The sequence below is a fragment of the Panthera pardus genome, unplaced genomic scaffold (assembly GCF_024362965.1).
Source record: "Panthera pardus isolate Hobbes unplaced genomic scaffold, ASM2436296v1 HiC_scaffold_3, whole genome shotgun sequence".
NCBI lineage: Eukaryota > Metazoa > Chordata > Mammalia > Carnivora > Felidae > Panthera > Panthera pardus.
In genome coordinates, this window is record NW_026526876.1 from 27,124,156 (window position 1) to 27,142,989 (window position 18,834).

At 39.7% G+C, this 18,834-nt stretch overlaps 1 protein-coding gene across 2 annotated transcripts in view; it reads left to right on the forward strand.

Annotated features, from left to right (window-relative positions):
- Nucleotides 1-2,148: 2,148 nt before the first annotated feature.
- SMURF2 (SMAD specific E3 ubiquitin protein ligase 2) overlaps nt 2,149-18,834 on the forward strand; it is a 116,341-nt gene continuing 99,655 nt past the window's right edge. For both annotated transcript variants that reach the window (XM_019466513.2, XM_019466515.2), the window contains exon 1: nt 2,149-2,724. In XM_019466513.2, coding sequence (XP_019322058.1) covers nt 2,673-2,724 — 52 coding nt within the window. In that variant the 5' untranslated portion in view covers nt 2,149-2,672. The remainder of the gene's footprint in view (nt 2,725-18,834) is intronic.

The following is an 18,834-nucleotide window of genomic DNA, read 5'->3' on the forward strand; positions in this document are numbered from 1 at the left end:
AATGTTCATCTGTTTTGTATCTTAAAGTCCTCATATGAGTGAACTCATATATTTGTGTTTCTCTAATTTTGCTTAGCATAATGCCCTCTAGTTCCATCCACATAGTTGCAAATGGCAAGATTTCTTTCTTTTTGATTGCCGGGTAATATTCCATTTTATATATATCACACATCTTCTTTATCCATCCATCTGTCGATGGACATTGGGCTCTTTCCATACTTTGGCTACTGTTGATAGTGCTGCTACAAACATTGGGATGCATGTCCCTTTGAAACAGCATACTTGTACCCCTTGGATAAATACCTAGTAGTGTAATTGCTGGGTCTAGGGTTGTTCCATTTTCAATTTTTGAGGAACCTCCATACTGTTTTCCAGAGTGGCTGCACCAGCTTGCATTCCCACCAGCAGTGCAAAAGAGATCCTCTTTCTCCACATCCTCGCCAACCTCTGTTGTTGCCTGAGTTGTTCATGTTAGCCATTCTGACAGGTATGAAGTGGTATCTCACCTCCTTTGAATTTCTAGTCTAACTTGTAGAACTTTATATAATTTTTTGGATACTTTAATTGTAGGGCTGTAGCCAGACTGATGTGATGCTCTTGGAGGTACTTCATCTGGAGAATGAAGAGACATTACTAATAAATTGAAAGTAACGACCTGGGGCGCCTGGGTGGCTCCGCCGTTGAGCGTCTGACTTCGGCTCAGGTCGTGATCTCACAGTTCCTGAGCTCGAGCCCCACGTCGGGCTCTGTGCTGACAGGTCAGAGCCTGGAGCCTGCTTCAGATTCTGTGTGTGTCTCTCTCTCTGCCCCATCCCCACTCATGCTCTGTCTCTCTCTGTCTTAAAAATAAATAAAACATTAAAAAAAAAGTAATGACCTGACACTGAGCATTAAAATATATTAGACTTTACTAAATTTTAAATTTTTTTAACGTTTTTTAAATTTATTTTTGAGACAGAGAGAGACAGAGCATGAACAGGGGAGGGTCAGCGAGAGGGAGACACAGAATCTGAAACAGGCTCCAGGCTCTGAGCTGTCAGCACAGAGCCTGATGCGGGGCTCGAACTCACGGACCGCGAGATCATGACCTGAGCCGAAGTCGGCCGCTTAACCGACTGAGCCACCCAGGCGCCCCAGACTTTACTAAATTTTAAAATTGCATTAATAACAACCTTAAGCAAAACTAACAAAGCGCGTATAAAAATCTCCCGTCTCCCCCAGTTATCCTTAGTTTTCATTGTCCTAGATACTTTTGCATGCATACAACCTTTTGTTCTGCTTTTAAACTTTATTTGTAAACTGTTCATTTCAAGCTATTATATGATTTTCATAATTACCATTTAAACGGCTGCATAAAAATCGATGCGGATGATGTAATATCATTCATCAGGAGGCTGCTCATTCATTCCCCTTTTGTTCTTAACTGAACTTTGCAAAGAACATCTTCTGTATTATTATATATCAAGAATAAATTCCCAAGAGTGCAATTACAGGGTCAAAGGGTAAGGTACACTCATTTCATTTTCTATTTTTCCTCCTGAGATAACGAAATACAGTACTGTATGAAAAGCTTTTCATACATTGCTCTCCAAGGTTTATCATGTTGATACTCCTTTCAAGCATTATTATCAATCTCCTATCCTTGCACTACAGCTGGAAAAAGAGCCCGAGCAAGCAGGTAACCTGATCCCGTTCACCAGGTGAGTCCTGGATGGAGGTGGCAACTACCGTACCAGGAGCAAAACATCCCAGGAGATTTGCATTAGCCCTCGGTACGAGAACAGTGTCTTTTTCCTCACCCCAGCGACGCTAAATTCCCGAGGGCAGCGGACTCGGTTCCAACCCTGCTCGCCTCAGTCTCTCTGAGCGTCCTGCACGCAGTAGGCGTCTAATAAATGCAATCTGCGGTGCACGGACAAAAGCTCTGCCTTAAGTGGGCAGGACACTAAGCCCCTCCCGGTGCCACAGAGCTCCGCGCCGCCACTTTGTTCTTTTGCCCTCTCTCTCCCCCAAGTTCTGTGTGGGACCCTCGGCTGCACCGAGCACCGCCCCCCACCGCCAGAGCCCAGGCCCGCCCGGGCTCCGCGCCCCCGCGCCCCGGGCACCCTGCGCGCGCCCGCCCAGGCCCCGCCCCTCCGGCCCCGCCTCCCGTCTCCTCCCCGCCCCTCGGAGCCGACGAGTGGCGGCGGCGGCCCCAGGACCCGGCTCCCTCAGACAAGAGGGCGGGTGGAGGAGGAAGCGGCCGAGCCCCGAGTCTTGCTCCGGCGCCGCCGAGCACCGCCCGCCTCGGCCGAGCAGCGCCGTCGGCTCCTGGGCCTCGCCGAGCCGAGGGAAAGGCGGAGGCGGCTGCGTGCGGGCGGCGGGGGCGCGGGCGGAGGCGGCGCGGCCGGCCGCGGCTGCCGCTTTGTTGTGCGGCCCGGGCCGAGGAAGGAGAAGTGGGAGGAGGGGGGAGCTCGGCGTCCCGCTCCCTCCGCGGCTCATGGCGACGACGCTCGGCACATCCGGGACCCTCCGGCCGTGGCGGCCGCGGCGCCGGCTGCTCGGGCCCCAGCCCCGGCCGCTGTGGTGACTCCGCCGCGCCTCGCCGTCGCCCCCGCCCCGCCCGCCGGCCCCGGGCCCCGCGCCGCGGCCGCAGCCCCGCCGCCGCCGCCGCCGCCCCCGCCGCCGGGGACATGTCTAACCCTGGGGGCCGGAGGAACGGGCCCGTCAAGCTGCGCCTGACAGGTGAGGGGGGCGGCGGGAGCCGGGCCGGGGCAGCCGTGGGGTGGGCGAACCGGCGGGGGGGTGCCTGTGGCCTTGGGAAGGGCCAGGGTCGTGATCAATGGTGAGTTGGGGGTCGGGGACGTGGGAAGGCCTAGTTCAGGGGGAGTAATGGCAAAACCACTCGCCCTTGTGGGGAAATTCTTTAAAAAACCGACGGTGTCTCGGGGGTCTTTTGTTGAGGGAGGGCTGCTCCGGTTGGAATCGCAGGCGGAGTGGAGGTCGGAAAGCCTTGGCCGAGGAGCACGACTCTCTCCCGGGCCTCGGGGAGCAACCCCTGGGTTGCTGCCCAGGTGGGGTCGTCGGGGGGGATGAGGAGCTCCTGTGGCGGGGATTATTGAATCCGGTCGCTGACTGCGCGCAGTAAACACTCCTTAAAGATGGAGCGCTTAACGGGAGGGTGTGTGTGTGTGTGTGTGTGTGTTCCCCTGCTTGTTAACTTGTTCGCCCACTTATGCCCGCGTGCAAAACCTTCATTCTCTGCCGCCAGCCACAGCAGCTGGTGCCGCACACCTGAAACGCACGACTCGGGGACGGGTGGAGACCGAGGTGGATGATTTTCCGGTGTGTCCGCCTGATCGGATGACTCCGGCTCATTGTACACTCTGTGTTTTGGAAGTGTTTGATTGTAGGGTAGCATGTTTGGGGTTGTTCCTTGTAGGCCGCAGAACTTGTGTCTCACTTCTAACTCCAGACCTGCTTTGAAAACACACTTTTTTTTTTTTTTTTTTTTTTTTTTTTGGTGGACATTTCTAAGTATGTGCTCATACAGACTTGCAAGCGAAGTTTTCTCCCTCCCCACCTCCTCCCCTTCCCTTTTCTAAATGGAAAAGAATGTCTGGAGGGGTTGCTAGGTAGGAGGCTTCTCTCTTACAAAGTGCTTATGATTCCAAGTGCATTAAATCTTTGACATTACAGGTACACTTTGCTTACACAGTGCCGTTTTCGGTATTCTTACATGGTCGTGTCCCCCCATTTTAAGGACAAAATTATTTTTGATTTGAAAAGTGGAATTGAAATCAGTGTAATTATCCTGGTTTTACCATTCACTAAGTTATCCACGTCGATGTTCGAATGTGTGGTGAGAAAGATGGTTTTTCTTAAAGGTCTGGGTGTGTGTGTGTGTGTGTGTGTGTGTGTAAGAATAAACTGTAATTATGTTTGCCTACAGTGGACGTAGAGATTTATATGGACTAATTTTGTAATTGAATGCTTGTGTGTCACATCCCAGTCCACTGGCTGAACTTTACAGATAAAAACTTGCAGTGAACTTGGTTTTTGAGAATTTAGCCTGACTGTAAATTGGCTGCAACTTAAAAAATATATTACTTTTATGACAGTGTTACTTTTCCTAGGGAAAATTGCAAAGAATCATTAACTGAGTTGCTCTTTAAAAAAATTTTTTTTTAACGTTTATATTTGAGAGACAGAGACAGAGGGTGGGCAGAGAGAGGGAGACACAGAATCTGAAGCAGACTCCAGGCTCTGAGCTGTCAGTACAGACCCCGACGCAGGGCTCGAACTCACAAACCGTGAGATCATGGCCTGAGCCGGAGCCGAAGACAGACAGTTAACCAGCTGTGCCACCCAGGCGCCCCTTCAGTGAGTGGTTCTTAATGGAAAACCTGGATTGGGGATTCCCCGCCCCCCTCCATTTCCCCCATTCAGTTTCCTTGTTTTCTTATGAAACCTTTATTAGGGATCTTTGTTGCTTTAGAGTTTATCTACAGCTGTTCCTCTGTAGACCCAGTGCTGTGTCAGTGATCATGGGAAGAACCTGTGATTCCAGGTTTGCAGAAAGCATCGGAAATAGGCTGTTGGCCATTTACTTCTTTGCAGGCTATATGCATAATGAGAAAATGAGGGAGAAAACAGGTATTTTAATTTTTTAAAATGAGTTTGAGATTTTTACTGTGACTCAGTAGATCTTAAAGTGTTTATCTGTGGTTTCCTTACAGCCTATGCTACATTATAAGAATTCGTGAGTTCACTCAGGAGAAAAGATGACACTTCTTTTTTGCGGGGGAGAGGACACATTGGACTAAATTTGTAGAGTGATTTTGTATTTTTAGATTTTTCTGAGGAATATTAAATACACTGTGTCCCCTTGATTGTAAAAACAGTTGGAGGTACTCTCAATTTTTTAAAACCATTGGGAATTTGTCTCTGTCATATTTCAAGAAAAAACTGTTCAAATAATAAAAACATTGCCCTCTACTTTTTGGTTACATTTGGTGGATTCTCTTCTGTTTTGCCAGGAAAGTTAACTTCTATTTTTTTCATTTTAGTCCATTTACAAATTAGATGGTATAGATTTTAACAAATAGATTTCAAGAGCTGGATTCAATTAGCAGCTTTTTAGGACATAAACATTAAAGGGTTAGATGGAAAAGATTGTTTTGACTGACTGGATAAATGACAGGGCTGTGTTTGATGTGCGTCCAGGAATTGGTCTGGAGCTGGTGCCCAACTTTTCAGTCCATCTTGAGAAGCCAAATAAAATATTTAACCTAGGCCTCGTTTTGTTTAAAAAAAAAAAAAAAAAAAAGGTTGATTCTTTGTTAAGACCTTAAGAAATGTTTGGCATACCTTTAGACTAAGTGTTTAATAGTTTGTTTAGATCCGGGTTCCCTAATAGAGGAAGATCACTAAAAAAAATAAAAAAGTCACATCCCAGAGTGGATTTTTATTTGGTTTATAATACACTTGGGCTGTAAGATGCTTTAAAATTATTGTTCTTTGCTTTAAGACAGTACCATACTAGTATTTTAAATTTATAGAGTGCCTTTGATTCCAAGGTGCTTTATGAACTGTACTTACTCAATTATATCTTTAACATAGAGCTGTCTCTTTCCTGAAAGGTGTAAACAATTTTTGCCTGATGACGTGCATGCACACGCACGCATACACATTCTCTCTTTCTCTCCCTCACTCTCTCTCTCTCTCTCTCTCTCTCACTCACACACACACACACACACACACACACACACACACACAAACTGAAGAAGAAATATTTGAATCACGAGATCTCTGCCCATGACAGATATTATACTTTCCCCTGTATTAGTCCTTAGCCCACAATCACCTAGTGAACTGTTTGGTATTTTTGGTGCTAAGAAGGTAGGGTTAATTGAATCCCACATTTGAGATTCCTCAGGCCATTGGTGTTAAAATCTGATTTGGTTCATCAAGTTACTTCGGTTCTTATGACACATTAACACTTAATCATTAAAATGGGCTGTATGGTAAAGCTACCAATTTCAACTATTTCTATAGAAAATTGGTTAGAAAATGTAAAATTTGTGTACATGATACTTATGAATATCTGATACAGGCTTTTCTTACAATGCTTTGGATAGAAAATATTATTTGTATTTAGTTACTATAAAAAATTTGGGGCAATTTTTTTTATATCATTGATGTTTTTGAGAACCAAAGACTCAAAAAAGCAGTTTAGTATAATTTCTAATATTTCAGTGTCTTAGATATGGAGAAATAACTGACTTACTTCTCCAGAACGTATATTGCAAACCTTTTTGTAATTTAAATGTTTTTATATGCAGTTCCTCATGTTATTAATTTATAAAACCCTTGGAAGTAATGAGGTTAACCCTGTGTGTAGCTTGAGGAAAATCAACATTAAAAGTCTCAGTTTAGATATGCTGGTATCTTAGTATTGTTTTATTGTATATTTTATTGATTCAAGGCCTTAAAAATTACAACTTGAATTGTGTCTCATGGGTTTCTAATTAAGGGTGCTTGTAATTTGAGTGTCCCCATTTTATTTTCTTGGTTTCTGAGGTAGCTTAAGCTCCTGACTTTTCTCTTAAGTTACCTCTTCTAGTCTAACACTCAGACATGCAGTTGAACCTGTGTAGGTGCCTCGTGTAGTTTGGTTTGCATTGGTGAGTAAAGGGTGTTTTAATCATGGATTCTACTTTTTTCCTGTTGGTGGAACTGTAACTATCATAGTATATACTAGCATGTCTTTTATTTAGCTTATTTATCATTTAGCATGTAACTCAATTTTCAAGGTAAATGAAGGGCCACACTTTAGGCACACAAGATTTCTATTGTCGCCATTTTTGATGTCTTTTGAAAATTTTGAAGGTTTTCAAAAGTTGTAATATGTCCTACTTTTTTCATGTAGACCATATTTAACAGAACTTAATGTTTTATTTATGATTTGGTATCATTATGAATATAAATTATGGTATTGTAATGTGTAGTATGAGGCTATCATCATGGTGTATACAGAGAACTGTTTGACCCTGGCTACATGGCAGTATGTTGTTTAACCCCATTCTTACTACTTTTTCTCTTTTTGGTCTCGTTTTTTGTTTACTGTTACTTTCTCTGTTCTAAGAAGGCTAGACCCTTGAAATACACTGTTGTAATCAGCATTGTGTGTTTCTGTATGACTGACATATATTAAATGCTTATTAAGTGCCAGACATTGTACCAAGTTTATATCTTTTATCACTTTTAATTCTCCGAGAGGTAGCTCCAAGAGGTAGGAAAAAACTTGGAGAGGTTAAGTACATGTCAGAATCCCAAGTTGTCTGTCTAGAGAGCCTGTTACAAACGTCTAAGATTTTGTGTGGAAAAATAAAATATACATTCCATTTATTTGGAATTACCCTTGCCCTTGAGATTCTGGCTCATCTTTTAAGGTTCAACTCAAAGCTTACCCTTCTCCCTAGAACTTTCCTTGACCTGAATTGGCCTTTCCTCTGTGACTAAGAGGCTCTTCCTCTAGTGTCAGACCCAGCTCACTGAAGGGCATTTGTTGTTTCTATGCTGTCAGCTCTGGGAAGCCAGAGTCTTTGTTTCGGCTTGGATTGAGGGTTTTTGGCATTTTATTGAATGAACACTGGAGGCGTAGAAGTATTTCTCTGTCATTCTATATGTGTTCTTTGTGGCTAATGCACTAGGTATGAGTGGCAAGAGTTGAGGCTATAGACAGGGACCAACCCATTTAGGAACTTGTTATATTTTGCCAATTTTTTTTTTTTTTTTTTTTTTTAGGAGGAAGGATTGTAAGCTTTCATATCTTTGATGTTTAGAAACATTATTCTTGGGTGGTGCTTGGGTGGCTCAGGTCATGATCTCATGGTTTGTGAGTTCGAGCCCTGTATTGGGCTCGTGCTGACAGTGCAGAGCCTGCTTGGGATGCTCTCTGTCCTTCTCTCTCTGCCCCCTCCCCCACTTGCACTATCTCTCTCTATCTCAAAATGATACACTTTAGAAACATCAATCTTGAGGCAATGGGATGATGGGAACTCTGAAGACTGCTTTTAGGATAACCAGTTAAGAGGATGCTACAAAACTGGTTCTTCTTTTTTTCTTGTTCTAATTTTTGTTTCTAAATTTTTATTACAGATTATTGCCCTAAACATCTTGGTGTAGATAACTTTTTTTTAAGGATTATTTTTCTAGGATATTTCCATAGAAAGAGTGCTTTGCGTTAAAGAGTGTGAATCTTTTGTTAAGTTCTTGATAAATTTTTCCTCATGCTGCTTCCTGTAAGAATTGTGCCTGTTTAGGGAAGCAATGAATAAATAAACATACATTTTTATAGTACTGTTGCAAGCATTGGCTCTTGTTTTTAAAATTTTTTGCTAATTTCATGGAATACAGTATTTAAACATTAACTTGTGAAGTTGAATATTTTCCTGTTTATTATATTTATTTTTGTTGACTTGTTTGGCCTTTTCCTACTTGTCTGTTAGGGCCTTCGTATTTTTCTTAATGATTTGCCTGAGAATTAAAAAGATGTTAATTTGTTGTTATATTTGCTACAAACATTTTCCCCAGTCTGTTATTTGACTTTTAATTCTGGCCATTTTTGGACATGCACAAATTTGTTGTTTTAGTTAGGAGTCAAATCTGTTCAACTTTTCTTTTGTTTTTCTTATTCTATTATTTGGAAGGCCTTTTCCGTTAAGTTTAGTAAGTATTTAAGTACATTTTATTTTAGTGTTTCTAAAAAATGGTTTAGGAAGATATTCCTTCTCCCCACCCCCGCCCCCAGTTTCTGTTTAGTCATCTCATCATTATTTATTAACTAATTCTTCCTCTTCACAGTGATGTGCTATCTTTTTAGTTATGTTAAATTAGTTATAATAGAGTCAGGTTATCTCTTGTTCACTGCCATACTCTTTTCATTATTATAGCTTTATAATTTAGTTTAATACACTCATTGTGATGGATTTTTTTTTTTTTTTTTTTTTTTTGCTATTTTTACTTATTTGCTCTTCCACATGAATATTAAACTTGTCAGGTTTAAGAAAAAATTTCCTTGGTGTTGTAATCAGAATTGCCTTGCTTTGGAGGGAAAAAGAGGCATTTAAGTGTACTTAATTTCCTTCCTAGGAGGACGCTATTATTTTACATTTATTTAAGCTTTTGTCTGTATTGCTCAGGACAGTTCAGGTATTTTCTATGTTTGAATGTAATTCCAGCTAATTTATATTTGTGACATTTTCACTGTATTTTCTAATTTTAGTTATTATATTTAGGAACACAGCAATAGGTATTTTGCTTGATTAGAGCAATTTTGTTGCAAGCTAATCCTGTTAGTATTTCACTGAATGCTAGTTTTCTGGGTATGAGTACTTGGCATTTTTTACAGTAAAATCTTTACATTTAAAACATTTCTTTTGAACTTTTCCACTAATGTATAATTAATTGAACAAAAAGAAGAATTTTATGTTTGTTTTAGAATAGCTTCTGAAGGCTTGAACTGCTCTTTTTTTTTTTTTTAAGGAGGTTCCAGGCTGGGTGCAGGGCTGGAACTCACAACTCTGAGACCAAGATTTCAGTTGATACCAAAAGTTGGATGTTTAACCGACTGAGCCACCCAGGCAGTCCTGGCCTACTTTTTTAAAAACCACATTTGATACACTAAGAAGTATTGATGTGTATCTTAAGTTTAACAGTTTGATTTCTTACTAAAAATTGACAACTGACATAAAACTCGTTTTAAAATGAATCTTGGGGCTCCTGGATGGCTCATTTGGTTGAGTTGGACTCAACTCAAGGGTTGGTCGGTTGGACTCTTGATTTGGCTCAGGACGTGATCTCCCAGTTGGTGGGATTGAGCCCCCAGTCAGGCTCTGTACTGACAGTGTGGAGCCTGCTTGGGATTCTCTCTCCCTTTCTCTCTGCCCCTCCCTTGCTTGCACTCTCTCTTTCTCAAAATAAATAAACATTAAAACAAAGCAAAACAATAAATAAAATAAGTCTTGATGATAATGAATCTAATAGTACCTAAAATGTTAGGTAGGATTTAACTACATAAATTGCACAAAGGTTATTTTTCCCAGAAAGTTTCCTTATGCCCCTTCACAGCCAGTCTCCTCCTATCCCCAGTCCTTGACAACAACCACTTTACTTTCAGTCACTAGGGTTTTGCCTTTTCTAGAATTTTATGTCAGTGGAATCCTACAGTATGTAGTCTTCTGGCCCAGACCGCTTTCACTTACCATAGTGCTTTTGAGATCCATCCATCTTGTGTATCAGTTGTTTGTTTCTTCTTATTCCTGAGGAATGTTGCATTGTGCATGTATGGCTGATTTTGTTTGTCCATTCACAAATATCCACAGATATTTGTTCTTTCCAGTTTTTGGCCGTTACAAATAAAGCTGCTGTGACCATTCTCTTTGCGCGAACATGTTTTAATTTCTCTCCAGTAAATGATTAGGGTTGTTGGGTCATATGGTAAATATGTGTTTAACTTTTAAAAAAATCTGCTAAAGTGATTTTCAAAGTTGTGCCATTTCCAGCAGCGATGCGTAAGAGTTCCAGTCGCTCCCAATCCTCGCTAACACTTGAACACGTACTATTGTCGTCTTTGGTTTTAGCCATTCTAATTGATGTGTAGAGAGATTTCACTGTAGCTATGATTTTAATTCCCTTATTGACCTGCAGGGTTCAGCATCTTTTCATGGACTTACTTGCCATCTGTTTATCTTTGGTGAATATCTGTTCAAATATTTTGCTCATAATTAAAAATTTTTTTTCATTAAGTTGTGAGATTTCTTTTTGTATTCTGGATACAAGTCCTTTATCAGATATGCGTTTTGTGAATATTTTCTTCTGATTTGGGGCTTTCCCCCAATAGTGTTTCAAAAAGCAGAAGTTTTGAATTTTGATTGAGCGCAGTTCATCAAGTTCTCATTTATGATTCATGCTTTTTATGTCCTAAGAAATTAAAAAAAAATTTTTTTAATGTTTATTTTTGAGAGAGAGACAGAGACACAGAGCATGAGTGGCGGAGGGGCAGAGAGAGAGGGAGACACAGAATCCGAAGCAGGCTCCAGGCTCTGAGCCGTCAGCACAGGGCCTGACGCAGATCTCGAACCCATGAACTGCCAGATCATGACCTGAGCTGAAATCAAAGAGTCGGACACTTAACCGACTGAGCCACCCAGGCACCTCATAAGAAATCTTTTCTTAATCCACAGTCCTAAAAGTTTTCTCCTGTATTACAATTTTAGCTTTTACATTTACATCTGTGGCTTTTCTAAAGTTAATTTTTAAATATGATGTGAGAGGTAACGGTCAAGGTTTTTCCCCCCCCATATGGGTATCTGATTTTCCTGGTGGCACTATATGTTCACATACCTTTGTTTCTTCCATTGCATTGTCCTGGCACCTTGGCTGAAAATCAGTTGACAATATATATGTAGATCTATTTCTGGACTCTGTTCTGGTTCTTTTAGCTATAATTCTTTTGTTTTTTGTTTTTGTTTTTAATTTGAGAGGGGGAGGTGAGGGAGGGGAAGAGGGAAAGAGAGAATTCCAAGCAGGCTCCACGCTCAGCACAGAGCCCAGCGTGGGCCTTGATCCCACAACCCTGGGATGATGATCTGAGTCGAAATCAAGAGTGCAGCGCTCAACCGACTGAGCCACCCAAGCGTCCCACTTTTTGCTGTAATTTTGTCCTTTCTAAGTTTATCATTTATGAGCCACACTTTCTTGATAACTATAGCTTTAAGTCTTCTGATTTCAAACAATGATTAAAAAGTTTTTCATAGACATTTTGATAACAGTTTGATAAGCATAATTGAGTCTTTAATTTAGAATTTTATAATGTGTTGGAGCCATTATTTCATGTACTCAACCAACAAATATTTATCAATTTCTTGACGTTTGTAGGCATTGATTATTTTTATTATATAGTACCATGAATGGAGATGTAAGAAATCAGAATAAACTTAGATTAGGGTCTGTATTTTTCTCCTGAAAATTTCTGTTATGGACTTTTAAAAAATTTATTATTTTAGAGCTTGAGTGGCAAAGAGGGAGAGAGAGAGAGAATCTTAAGCAGGCTCCATGTTCAGTGCAGAGCTTGACACAGGGCTCAATCCCATGACCCTGGCATCATGACCTCAGCCGAAATCAGGAGTTGGATGTTCAACTGACTGAGCCACCAAGGTGCCCCTAATTTATAACTATTTTATTTCTTACTGATTGAAGTGAATTGCAACAAGTGTGAATTAACAAGGGATGCCTATTTATGAGTTATCAGCCCCTTCAGATCATTTTTGGGAAAAAGTGGCATAAAAAGAATAAACATAAAGAATGGAGCAATAGAAAGGAAATGGCATATTGTTACAAGTGTGTTGGGTTCTGGGTATTTTTCGGGTTGCATTATATTATGAGCAAGTATTTTCTGCAAGACCAAGAAAGTTAATTTTATTAAAATCTAAGCCGACTTTTTTATTTGACCATAATACATTCTTAGGAACTGTCACAAAACAGACATCCATAATGTAGATCTTATTTACTCTGTAAGATATACTTGGTAATTTTTGGGAGGCAGTTGGAATGTTATAGAAAGACTAGAGAACTTGCAGGCAGAAAATTTAAGTTTAGATCCTAGTTAGGCCACTGATAAGCTTTATGCCTTTTATCACCTACTTTCTTGGTGCCTGTGCTTTTAGTTTTAAGGGCATGCTTAAAATGATAATATTACTTATTTTAAGATTCTCCTGGGTGAGAAGTATGTGAAAAATACTGTTCAAGTTGTAAAGTGTTAATGAATTTTGTCATTTTTGACCAAAGACTTTTAAAAATAAGTTAGTCATCGGGTTCCTGGGTGGCTCAGTTGATTGGGTGTCCGACTTTGGCTTAGGTCATGATCTCACGGTTCCTGAGTTTGGGCCCCGCTGTTGTGCTCTGTGCTGATAGCTCAGAGTCTGGAGCCTGCTTCGGATTCTGTGTCTCCCTGTCTCTCTGACCCTCCTCTGCTCATGCTCTGTCTCCCTCTCTCTTAAAAAGTAAATAAACATTAAAGTTAAAAATAAAAATAAATTAGTCATAACCAATTATACGCTGTTATCTGTAGGAGCAAGTACAACATTAATAAGGATTAATATAGGTTTCTATTTAATTGATATCATGTCTTATGGGCATAGATGTCTTGTATACCTTGGGGGTGCCCAGTATATCAAAGAAGTCATGTAGTTAGATTAGCCACTGTGTTATAACTTTTGTCATTAACTCATATTGTGAACATTTAGGCAATTAACTGTGTTCTCTTCCCTCCCCTGTACCTATGGTGAAAAGTAGAAGAGCTTTGGAGAGTAGTTTGAATAGTTCAGGGTTTTTGGAGGTGGCGGAACTGTGTGGATCCAAATCCAGTCTTTAATGACTTAATACATTTCCCTGTAGTTTGCTGGTACTTTCAAGAATGGCTTGTAGTTTCACCTCTTGTCAGTAGGTGGGGATATTTCGGCACAGGTAGATGTCAGGCTGAGTTAAGACCTGTGAAACTGAAACCTAAAGTCCAAATGAATGTACTTGAAATAAATGGAGATGGAGAATTAGAATCTATCATGAGTGACACTGGCATATTTTAGGATAAACTTTATTTTATTTTTTAAAGTATTCTGAGAGAGAGCATGCGCACAAAGGGGGTGGGAGGATGGGGCAGAGAGAAGAGAGAATCCCAAGCTCCATGCTGTCAGCCAAGCTGTACTGGGGGCTCGATGTCACTAACCCTGAGATCGTCACCTGAGTGGAAATCAAGAGTTGGACACTTAACTGAGCCACCCAGGTACCCCTAGGGTAAACTTTCTTATATAAACTGTATGCTACATGTGTTGTAGGAACAGATACAAAAATTCTTTTTGTTATATTAGAATTGCAAACAGTAGTTAATTCGGTTTTCATTTTTTGTGTATGATCTTATGTCATCAGGCTTTAAATATAACTATTTCCCTAGTGAACAAAGAAAACTTATTGGTTGGTCCGATTATTCAGAATCATACGAATTTAATACTATAAGGTTAAATTTTTTAAAAATTGAATTTTGGGAATTTTGTAAAGGAAGAAGTATGAGAATTTTTTTTAAAATTTAAGAAAAGTAAAATGGCATTTAATACATGTGATACATTCAAAATACCATGCCTAAAGTAGTACTTGATACATAGTATATCTTTAGTAAATATTTGTGAATTAAAGAATGATTGAGGAAATTGAAAAAAGCTTACATGGTCTGTAGGACCTCATTTGAAACAAATAATAGGATCTCTTCTTGTGATGTCATTGAATTAACTGACATTTATACCTTAGTAATTTTGACAAAAGTTATGAAGGACAAGAGGACTGAAGTATTCCTGCAAGTTAATATTTGACTTCATGAATAGAACTCTTTCATCATACTCAGCAAAATTTACTTTTTTTTTTTTTTTTTTTTTAAGATTTTAGGTAATCCCTACACCCAGTGTGGGGGTGAAACTTAATAACCCCGAGATCGGGAGTCACATGCTCTGCCAACTGAGCCAGCCAGGCGCCCCAAAATTTACTTTGTAACAAATATCAGTGTGATATTCACCGCAAAGAGATCTGTTTTTGTAGCATCACCTAAGAAAATTCATGTATATAACACGTCTGTCAATGTTAGGGAGATGATATTTTTCCAGAGCTCTATAGTTTTAAAGTGTTCTCATTTATAATCTAAGTACTATTCACATCCCAACTTTATAAGTATTCTGAAACAATGAAAGTGAAATGAGAACCTTTATCTGATGAAATTTTTTATTTTGAAATTTTTTTCTTAAATCTCATGAATAGTAATAGATTTTTGAGGAAACAATTGGTACGACTATTCCAGTTCTGTATAAATGAAGTTAGTTGAACCAAAAGTCCTTTGGAATGAAATATAAATCCTTTTAGAGGTGCCTGGCTGGCTCAGGCAGTGGAGCATGTGACTCTTGATCCTTAGGGTCATGAGTTCGAGCCCCAGATTGGGTGTAGAGCTTACTTAAAAAAGAAAGAAAAAAAGAAATACATTTTAGTTTTGTTACTTTCTATATTTTAGTTTTCTATTTTCTAGTTTTGAATTTTTCTTTTTTTATTTGAGGTAGATAAAAAAGCTTAGGTAGGAAACTAACCTTTTTAGTACTTTAAAATGGGATTGGTGATGATATTTCAAATTTTTTCTGATTTCCAGTTTGGTTAACTCTTAAGTGTGTTTTCTCTAACTAGAAAGAGGATGTGGAATGTTGACAAAAATATTTACATATTCATTCAGGGAACATCTGTTGAGAGTTTTACATGTACCTAACATTGAGGTGTAGGTACTGGGATTTCAAGAAGAGATTTGGACCTTGATCTTGCTTTTGGGGAACTTGCATTATAAACAGAGACAAGCCTTGATGGATGAAGTAACCAGTTAGTGCTAGAGTTAGTGGTACACACAATGAGGGTGAAATACAAGAATGAAGGCCTATGGATAATTTTAAGGGAGCTCAATTTCCAGATTCTAAAGTTGATCAGTCTTTAAAATTTTCTTCTACTTTACGGAAGAAAGGTACGTCTCTTGGCCACCCCAAATAGTACAGTGTCCTGTGGTGAGAAGCATTCCAGGGCATCAAAGAGACAAATCAGAGTACTGGTTGGGTTGTTGAGAAGGCAGTGACTCCAATGACTGATTAACATCTTTTCCCAAGTCAGGTACTCTAGTCCTTAATTTTAAACAAAATCGAAGGACTTGATCAAGTTATTAGCTAATCATTAAAAATAGTTTTCATAAAATATAGAAATGTCAAGTAAATGCCATTATTTTCCAGAAAGTTAAAAAAGTCATGATTGTGATTTTTTTTTTTTTTGTCCTGTAACTCAAAGAATTAAAATAATTTGACAGCATGGCTCTAATAAAACCCCTTTCATTCTCATCTACTTATTTATGTGAATAAGTTTTCTTAGCACTGATAGTTATAAAAATGAAAAAAATAGGAATAGAATATTTACAATAAATATTCACTCATAGATATGTGAACTAATTGAAAATAAGAAAACCCTATCCATCTCATGAAGAGATGTATTTCTGCCTCTTTTCCTCCTCCTTCCCCCCCCCCTTTTTTTTTTTTTCTTTTGGACTAATTGGTTCTAATCAGGATGCAGGAGAGGTCTATGTATTGTTCGGTTGGTATGTCTCAAGTCTCTTTTACACTGTAACCCCCTCAGCCCCTCCCCCCACCCTGAACTCCTCACTCTTTCTTATGCTTTTCACATTTTCTCCTGTCTCCCAAATTTTTGACAGTGTTGTTTCCTTACTTTCCTTTCTTAATAGTCTTCCTGTCTAATCTACTCACCTATTAAGACACAGCTGAAGCATTATCTCCTCTGAGAAGTCTTCCCAGACTTCCTCAGGCAGAGTTAGGTGCCCCTTTATCAGTTAGAGTCCTGATAGAAAATAGGTAACATTCTCACTATAGGTGAAAGTGAACGTCACGAAGGGACCACTGACAAGAAATGGACAGGGTTACAGGAATACGACAAGGTGTAGTGCAGCGCCTAGGGACTAGCACCATCTTTGGGCTAGCAAGGGCAAAGGAAGAGAGTAGTTACAGGAACCCAGAGAGACCCTCACTCTTGCTTCTTATTCACTGAACCCAGTTTGAAGCCAGGGGGCAAGGGAGCCTAGTTTGTGTAGTCCATAAAAGTCAGCCTCTTGGGACACGAAGTCCTAGGTGAAGGGTGGAGAATGATCTGGAGGAACAAATGGAGAACATCCAGTACACCCTTATTTATACTCCTACAACACTTAAGCACACTTCATTGTGCCATGTATCATACTGACTTAAAATTCCTTGGTTGTATTTATGTTTTCCTCATAGCACTGGGAGCTGCTTTGTAGCTGTGAACTATTTCTTATTCTCATTTGCGTACCTACAGTGCTCATTAGGTATTTGTTAATTAAATGAATAAAAGTTTAAAAAGAGCTGGATGAGATACATAAATTAAAAGGTCTGTCTCTCTTAGTGGTAATGTGTGATGATTCTTTAAAAGAGAGTAAGCCTAATAATTTTTGCATCATTTGGCAGTTTTGATGCTTCTGCAGTAATTGGCTCACTCATTTTAGTTGAAGAGAGGCCAGGGATTGATTTGGTCTGTTAATAAGTAGCTAAATTTAGAAGGATTATAATGCAAGACCCTGAGTTGGCTGCTTGGTGGCGTGGTAAGTATATTTATGCACTTTTCTTTTGCTATAGGGGAATCACGATGCAGGGCGAGAATCTATAGAGGCTGTAAGGCTAATTATGTTGACTTTAGGAAGAATGTGCCTTACTAGACTTTCTATGGGTTATGACATAGCTTTTGCAAATAGAGCCGGGCTCTATCAGGAAAATCCTCCCTCACTGCTCACCAAACAAATTTTTTCTCTCCCCCTAATTAGTTGAAGTAATTATCATATTTGCTATAAAGGCTTGTTAGAATTGCTGCATAAAGAATTACCGCAAGGGCACCTGGGTGGCTCAGTCGGCTAAGCATCTGACTTTGGCTCAGGTCATGATCTCGCAGTTCTTGAGTTTGAGCCCCCCATCGGGCTCTGTGCTGACAGCTCAGAGCATGGAGCCTGCTTCAGATTCTGTGTCTCCCTCCTCCAATCTCTCTTTTCTCTCTCTTTTCTTTCTCTCTCTCAAGGATAAATAAACATTTAAAAAAATTGCTACAAAACTTAGAGGCCTAAAACACAAATAATAATTTTATTATCGCATGGTTTCTGGAGGTCAGGGGTTTGGGAAGGGTGGTTTTGGCTCAGAGTCTGTCATGTGTTTTATTCAGATGGTGTCTGAAGCTGGAATAGCTGGGGGTAGGCTGGGCATTTGTCTCTCTTCAGGTCATCGGAGAGCCTTTCCATTAGGCCTCTCTGCATAGGCTAGTTTATGGCGGCTCTAGGGCAATCACACTGCTGGCATGACAGGCTCAGGGCACCAGCAGTAGTCCTGAAAATAAGGTAAAGCTGCATCTTCTTTTCTGAAGTAGTCTAGGAAGTCCTTGCTGCATTTTATTGGTTACAAGCAAGTTGGTTCATTACAAGCTCCTCTAGATTCAAGGGGAAAGAACATAGACCTCATCTCTTGATGGAAAAAGGGTCCAAGAATTTGCAGCCATAAAAAATTGTCATAGGAGGCAGCTGTTGGCTATTTCTTTTTGTTTTGTGGGTTGGACTGCATACTCTTTGGTATCCTAATCTACTAGATAGCATTTTTCAGCTTTTATAATTTATTTTATGTTCTGCCTTTGAAGTTTCCAGGAATTTTATTAGAGAACACTTAACAAGTGGCATACTCAACAGCTTCTAGAAGAGTTATGATAGTTTGTTATTAAAGTATATTGGGGTGCCTGGCTGGCTCACTTGGTAGAGCATATGACTCATAATCTCAGGGTCCCATGTTGGGGTTAGAGATTACCAAAAAAAAAAATGTGTGTGTGTATGTATGTGTGTGTGTATCTATATACATACACATATGTGTGTATGTATGTGTATATGTGTATGTGTGTGTATATATACGTATATATATGTACGTACATATATGTATGTGTATCTATATGTATGTGTTTCTATATGTATGTATATGTATGTATCTATATGTGTGTATATATATGTGTATATATATGTGTGTGTATATATGTATGTATATCCATAGATTTTGGTAAAGCATAAAAAAGATAATGGAAACAAAAGCAGACTGGTAAAAAGAAAGAAGGCAGATACTGTTTGAAAAAAATTATGCAAAGATACCAATTCTTTAATTCTCTGGAATGATTTTTATA